Raw genomic sequence first — 8,312 nt, forward strand, 5'->3', positions numbered from 1 at the left:
TTGACAAAAAAGGGGTATTTTTTTTTAGAGTCAAATAATAATGTACATGCAATAATAGTTTATTTTATAGTTATGTACCCCTGTAAATGCACACTATATGATTTTTATTCCTCCCTAAGGCTATACCCCTTGATTTCCAACCCGATTTTATTTTTTAATTTACTGACTACTTTCCAAAGCATCATTACTTAGTTTTTTCAGAGTCATAAATGGACATCCATGGAATATATATATATTTTTTATGATTACTTACATCTGTAAATGCACAAAAAATGATGTTTATTTCTCCCTAAGGCTATACCCCTTGATTTCCAACCCGATTTATTTATTTTTTTAATTTACTACATTCCAAAGCATCATTACTTAGTTTTTTCAGAGTCATAAATGGACATCCATGGAATGAATCATATTTTTTTAATGATTATTTACACCTGTAAATGCACAATAAAAGATGTTTGTTCCTCCATAAGGCTATACCCCTGGAAAAGATTATTCAATACCTGCAAAGAAAAACACATTAGTTCATCACCCTCACCACTCACGAAGGTCATCAGTAACACTTATCATCTCTAGATTTCATAATTTCACTATAACAGTCACTCTGGAGGGCAGTATTCACTAAAATCACGTACACACACACACACACACACACACACACACACACACACATATATATATATATATATATATATATATATATATATATATATATATATATATATATATATATATATATATATATACTCAAATACAAACGTTGGGTCTGTAAGACTGAAAATAGGCCTATCGAAGAAACATGTGGAGAGAGCGGACCGACATGACCTTCCCCTACAAGAGCAACACAAGGGAGGAAGGTACTGGAGCGGGCTACCGGCCCGCATCCATACACACGGGGTGATCACGTGATCAACGTGGGGGTTGGTGTCAGACGCGTTATAGGGCTAGAAAAGCTTCACGGTGCCAACAACAGGTCTTTCTTTGACATGAAGCCGTAGCTACGATTTCCTACTACATCTGGGATGAGAATAAGAGTGCACAGAAACTATGGCTGACGAGTGTGCACTTGGCCACGCATGAGCCAGGAACAGTGCCTGTGTAATGCGGAGGTCTAGCAACAACTTCCGACGTTCATGCATCATTGTTACTAGGTCACTTCATGTAATATTTAACAGTCCTTTTCATTCATGTTAATGCCTTTAACAAGCAAGAGAATACATGGTTATAAAGTATAGCAAATAGCAGACCTCTGCTACACATTGATGCTGTCTCAGGTTCTTATACAGCAAGCTGAACTTGGATATATTGGATACCTGATACTGTGATTTGAATCTTTTAAAGAACAAACACTTACTCGTGGCTAGACAAAGTACAGCATCAAATCTGGTCAAGAAATAGTGAGTTTAGATCACTGTCCCAGCATCAGGAGTCACGGTATATATATATATATATATATATATATATATATATATATATATATCCTATACTCTTTGAATGTTAAGAGTCTTGTCAAAATGTTTTTGCGAGTGACTGTCACACAGATACTCATGGAGTACACTACATAAGGATTCATTTACATTTAAAGGTCAGATAATAATTACCGATGAATATATGTATAAAAAAAATAATTATCTTCCATTGTTATTTGTATCTCTGGCAAAAATAGACATTAATCATTATGAACGAGTAAAAAATTTCACATAGTTTACCTAATCCAGGGCACACACTTGTACCCTGCCAACCTACCCTACCCCTCTTCCCACCTTCTCGCCCCCTGTTATCTCCCTCCTCTCCCCTACCCTCTCCCCTGACCCCACACCAAGAAGATGAAGAGGGAAGGGGTGGAGTGGGGTTGAGGGGCCAGTGGGGGGGTGAGGGGATGGTGGGGGTGGCGTGGTACAGACTGACTCCCTCTGTGTGTTGTAGTCTTGTCCTGAGCGTGTGTGTGTACTGTATGTAGAAAAAATAAACAAGGCAACATAAAAAAAAAAAATTGAAATGTTGAACAGTCTTGTCTACATAACTTTGCCGATAAAGTAAAATGCATTTCTAGATTACTACCGTACTAACATCCCCAAACATGACTACCATTTGTTTGTGGACTCCTCTTCCAAGAATAGGGCGCATGGCTATTGGTACAAAGAAAGAAATAAAGATAGATAGATCGACAGAGGGAGAGAGAGAGAGAGAGAGAGAGAGAGAGAGAGAGAGAGAGAGAGAGAGAGAGAGAGAGAGAGAGAGAGAAGATAGATACAGATAGATAAAAAGATAGACATTAGAAGTTGCAGCTGCCACCTCAGGCTTATCTGAACGTGAGACAAGTGGACTGCAGGCAGAAGTTGTCCTCCACTCACAGCTCACGATCCTCCCTACAGGGGATTGAGAGGGGAATGAAAGACTTTTGTATAACTGGACTGCACCACCTGGCCATATTGGTGTCACCACGTGAAGATGTTCCCCTCCAACACAGGCGTGATAGATAGATAGACAGTAGATAGGTAGACAAGACGACTTCGACACGGTAAGACTCATCGATGTGTTATATTTTTCTTAATCCTCACTGCTCAGGAGCTGATGAATTGGCAGGAGTGATCTCAGAAACTTTCGCACCTGTGTAGAGAAGAAAATTTATCATAATAATAGCAATAATCATAATAATAACACTAATAATAACAACAATATTAACTAACAATAACAATAACACAAACAATAAAATAATAACTAACTAATAATAACACTCTCTCTCTCTCTCTCTCTCTCTCTCTCTCTCTCACCTCTCTTCGCGTGTCATTTCTCATAACCGGCTGCGGCTGAATGTCTAGGTGGGGAAGGCCCGTCCCCTCACCCACCGCCTCCCACTCGAAGCCAAAGGAACCACTGGGGGTCGGGTTTCTGGGGGCAGGGAAGGCATGTTTGAGATTAAGTATGAGGAGAGAAACAGAGGAAGAAGAGAGTAATAAAACGATTAAGTTGATGATGATGATTGATGATTTGATGATAATAATTATAAAAATGATAAGAACAAAAATGGTAATGATAGTAATGAAGAGTAATCATCATCATCATCATCATCATCATCCAATCCTACGTCGCCCCATGAGAAGCGTAGGAGCCCGGGGCTAGGCAAGTTGGTCCTGACATTTAAGTTGAGAGTGACCGGCCTCACTTCTCCCTGAGTGGCATTACATGAGCAATATAAACCTTCACCGGCTCAATCAGACTGGAGCGCTGTAATTACTCACTAAACCACCAGGCGCCAAAATTTGGTTATATGGTACCACCCAGCGTAGTAAATGGTTTCCTGGTGTACAGGAAACCATTTGGCTTGTCACTCAGTGTATAGTCACCCTCAGGTAGAAGGAAGAGGAAAGAATGAAGGAAAGGAAGACAGAAGAGGGCGTGTAAAGTCACCCATAGGCAGAAGCATGGGGAAAGAATGAAGGAAAGAGAGAAAATGATGGAAAGAAAGAAGGATGGAGGAGAGGAAGGGCAGACACCCGAGAGCAGCGATACATCGAGTGAGTTGATGGTGCGCACCCCCAACTACCACAAAATAATAATAATAATAATAATAATAATAAAAATAATAAAGTATGATGATGAAAGCGAGAGAATACTAGAGTTGCCTTAGGACTGAGAGGGAGGGCTAAATGTACAGCGAGAAGTGAAAAAAAAAAAAAAAAAAGGTGAAAAGGAGTGAAAAGACGAGTAATTGAGGAGAAGGAAGAGAAGGAGGAGGAGGAAGAAGAAGAAGAGAAGAAGAAGAAGAAGAACAAGAAAAGGAGGAGGAGGAGGAGACGAAGAATCTATCTAGCCCCTTAGGATGGTAGTCTAAATGGCTTGAGATTCCTTAACACCTCTTCCTCAGCGATTTGTTTTACACACTTCATCTCAGTATCCTCGTGCATGTTACTGAAATAAACTATGCAGATACTGAAATTGTATGAATAACAGGCAAGAGAAAATAAGTTAAACTACAAAAATAAATCACTTAGAATTGCTACACAGTCTTCTGTAACAATAGAATGTAGAAAACCAGCAAGAGAATACAATATGTAAAATAAATCGCCAAGAAAAAGGTGCTAAGAAGCCTCCTATGCCACCTGGTCTCAGGCCCTTATCCTTACCCTGTGGCGGCGAAGTTGACCCAGAGCTGCGTCATGATGGCCCTAACCTTAAGGTCGTCGGGGCGGGTGAGGTTGAAGAGGGAGTAGAAAGGCCCACCGGAGAACAGGTACAGTAGGTCTGCGTGGGTCACCCCTGCAAGGAAATTACACGAACTGAAGACACAGCAAACAATAACAAACTATGAAAAGAAAAAAATGTGGAGAAAACTATAAACTAAAGCAGCCGAGTATAGAGCACATAGAAATGCAACTAAGTAGAGGGCAAACAATAATGACTATAGATTAAGTAAAAACAAGCTACAGTAACTGGGAATAGGGAAAATAAACTGTTGTACCAGTATAAGATTAAAAAATAGTAACAGAATACAGAGCAAACACTAACAAACCATCGTAAATGAGTATAGGGTAAACAAACTATGATTACTAAAAATAGGCCAAGCAACCTAACCATGCAGCAGTAACCAAGTATATTACACAGTGAGTATTCTGAGTGAAATAAATTATAATGAGTAAAAGGAAAACAAAATGTAGTAAACGAGGACAGGCAAACAAATTGAAGCACGTATGTAGGGCAAAAAATCTGTTGCTACATTTAACCCTTCCAGTTCGAAAAGTCTCACCTAAGCTATATATATATATATATATATATATATATATATATATATATATATATCATCTCATCAGCCGTTTTGAGTGTCCACTGCAGGACCGGCCTATCCCTACCGAAGTGGGGACGATACAGCCAATGTATCTCTGTAAAGTGGCTTAAGCTGTCAAGTTGAAATTGTATGTAGGGTGAGAAGTGCTTGTAAGTGTAATTGTTGTGCTGGAGTGGCTTTGGATGTGTGTAGTCTGTGAACCAAGTGTAATCGGCCCGCTCAAGCCGACTGGGTGCAAGCATACTTTATAGTATGCGATACTGGTTCAACCACAGCACCCCTTGTGTCCGCCAATGCAGTACGTGGCCAGAGGAACGCTTCCAAAGTTTATTACCCTGGCGGGGCGCGAACCTTCGTTCCTTAGTGTACGAAAACGCACACTTTACCACTGTACCACAGAGGCTCCTTATATATATATATATATATATATATATATATATTTATATATATATATATATATATATATATATATATATATATAAAGTCTGAGTATGGCATGAATGAAATCTGAAGTACGTCATCGGACTGAAATGGTTAAGTAGAAGGAAAACAGACTCACAGTGCTTGCCAACTGTGGGCTTCATCGGGTCTGCCACGGAATGCTGACCCTTGTGCGTCAACTCAAAAGCGTACACCTTCCTGTTCGTGTTTCGTGAGTGGAGCTGGGCTGTGAGGTCGCTTGAAACACCGAAGATGTAGTCAGTGTACAGCTGTGGGAGTAGACGTGACGGCGTGAGAAGACGTACTTTAATAGCTGACAGAATCTAAGACGCGCGTAGCAGTATGCAATGAAAGAGCTGGAGGAGATTACATAATGTAACAAAGATAATAGGAGAGGAAAAGGTGCGTACATTGTGAAAAATACGAATGCCGGGAAAGTAGGGAAATGGTGCGTAGATTGTCACAAATATGAAAGCTTGGAAAGTAAATTAAGAAAATGGACAGCGCGCCATCTAGGACCAGTTTAGAGTCCCAGTTAATATTTCCTTTGTAATACTGGAATGCCAAACTAAGACCACATTCCATTACTGTTATCTGTTTTTGAGACTGCTTAAAGGCTTTACTAATGTCAGGCGCCAAAGAGGAGCCCACACGTTCTGGCTCTGTGTCCTTGGGTAAAGCAGCTGCGGGGTCCACTCGAGAGCCAAACTTCCCTATATTTTCTTGGTGATGTGCTGTCTACCACAAGGAGGCGCCGGACCCTACACAGTGTTTGTATTGGGCTGTACCTGTGGGACGGCCCCTGGGAAGCAGTTGCTTGTCTGTGGTTGATGGGTTTGCTCGGTCAGGCAGACCGAGGTTAAGCACAACAACAAGAACAATAACAACTGACAACATTAGTGTATTATACAGCTAAATATTATGAGATTAAAACGTGGGATAAAGAAAGTGAGAAGTGCAAAGATGGATAAGTAGATTACTAAATATAGCAAGTATGCGAAACGAGACATTTAAAAATGCGTGTATTGGAATGAGAATATAGCGACTAGCATATGAATTTCACTTTATATAGACGGGATCATGGGTGGGACGCTAACAAAAAATTTCATTTCTAAGAGAGTCAAAACCATAATTATGAGGAAGAGATGTTGAATGAAGAGAGTAATATTGCAGTAAGAGTTTTTTAAATTATAAGTGAAACATTTGGCCTCTCCTGAGTTACCAACTATTAGGCATGATATTTTTTCTCTGTCATATGTTACAAACAGCAAATGAGAACGTGACGAAAAATAATGTCAAACCCTGCTTTATTTTACTACCTGCGTTACTTCTTCGCTGTTCGTCTCGTCCACTTTCACACCACCAAGATAGTGGTGGAAGATCGCTGTGGCAATGGCAAGGTTGGTGGAGGCGTTGATGACAGAATTGGTGGTGACAGAGTTGGTTGTGGTGGCACAGTCGGTGGTGGTAATGTTGGTTATGGTGGCATGACTGGTTTTATTCAGCATGAGACTGAGGGGGCCGATCTCCTCAAAATTATTAACCAGTTCTGCTCTCGTCTCCTTTTTCGTGTACAGCTCTGTTGGATGAGGATAAGGAGACCAGAGACTTATAAACCCCTTAAATCCTACGACATATTTTTCATTCTTTTTTCGCTATTTCAAGACAGTTTTGTTCAGCTTTGGAGAGACTTCAAACAGGGGAGACTAAATACTTCATCCATTTACCTCTTTAAAGCAAAAGGTTTCACCAAAGATGAATGTAATCGACTGAAGGTAGCAAGAATAAAGCAATAAAACACGTCACCGTACTGAAGGAGATAAACAAACAGCACAGCTTCTCTCATTACTGCACTTTGCGTCTGTCACTCACAAAGAGAGCCAGACCCAGAGAGAGAGAGGAGGGGGGGGAAAGTTATATTATGCTATATTATTATAGCTATTGTCTGACGAGTTAATTCAGCTTATGGGAGAATTTTGATAGTACAGTGGTAGAACTACATTCAACTTTAATTCTCTCTAAGAATCATCGTCATTATCATCATCATATTAATCACCATCATCATCTTTATCATCTTTATTATCATGATCTGTATCATCATCATCATCATCGTCATATTAGTCCTATGCCCCGTCCCCTCATGCTAACATGATAAATAAACATAAGGGTGAAGACCAATAAATGAAGTTTGCGGTCACAAATGTGATACAGTAAGCGAGAGACCAACAATGACTGAGAGACCAAACACGGAAAAATGAGGCACCAGTCATGAGTAAATGAGGAATCAGTTATAAGTGAGGGGCTAACCCTGAGTAAATGAGGCAGCAATCATCAGTGAGGCAGGAACCAATTATCAGTAAGAAAGGGTCCGACTACTGGTAAATAAGGAAACAACAAATGAGGGAGAGTAAGTGAGAGACCAACCATGAGTAAGTGAGAGACCAACCATGAGTAAGTGAGAGACCAACCAAGAGTAAGAGACCAACCATGAGTAAGCGAGAGACCAACCATGAGTAAGTGAAAGACTAACCATGAGTAAGTGAAGACTCAACCATGAGTAAGTGAAGACCCAACCGTGAGTTAGTGAAGACCCAGCCATGAATAAGTGAAAAACCAACCATGAGTAAATGAGAAACGAACCATGAGTAAATGAGAAACCAATCACGAGTAAGTGAAAAACCAACCATGAGTAAGTGACGAACCTACCATGAGTGACAAACCCACCATGAGTAAGTGACGAACCAACCATGAGTAAGTGAAGAACCAACCATGAGTAAGTGAAGAACCAACCATGAGTAAGTGAAGAACCAACCATGAGTAAGTATAGAACCAACCATGAGTAAGTGAAGAACCAACCATGAGTTAGTGACGAACCAACCATGAGTAAGTGACGAACTAACCATTAGTTAGTGAAGAACCAACCATAAGTAAGTGAAGAACTAACCATGAGTAAATGAGACACCAACCATGAATTAGTGAAGAACCAACCATAAGTGAGACACCAACCATGAGTTGGTGAAGAACCAACCATGAGTAAGTGAAGAACCAACCATGAGTTAGTGAAGAACCAACCATGAGTAAGTGAAGA

The 8,312-nt window shown here is 40.2% G+C and overlaps 1 protein-coding gene across 1 annotated transcript; it reads right to left on the reverse strand.

The window, feature by feature from the left end:
- Nucleotides 1-2,547: 2,547 nt before the first annotated feature.
- Nucleotides 2,548-5,367, reverse strand: LOC145398378 (uncharacterized). Its single transcript, XM_080271256.1, has 4 exons — nucleotides 5,343-5,367; nucleotides 4,125-4,257; nucleotides 2,772-2,889; nucleotides 2,548-2,607 (listed from the first exon to the last, which is right to left on the reverse strand). Exons 1-4 carry the CDS (start codon nucleotides 5,365-5,367, stop codon nucleotides 2,548-2,550), a joined length of 336 nt encoding a protein of 111 aa, XP_080127382.1.
- Between the last annotated feature and the right edge of the window lie 2,945 nt (nucleotides 5,368-8,312).

This window comes from Coenobita brevimanus, chromosome 45, assembly GCF_032717465.1.
Source record: "Coenobita brevimanus isolate Jiangsu-jjx chromosome 45, ASM3271746v2, whole genome shotgun sequence".
Classification (NCBI taxonomy): Eukaryota; Metazoa; Arthropoda; class Malacostraca; order Decapoda; family Coenobitidae; genus Coenobita; species Coenobita brevimanus.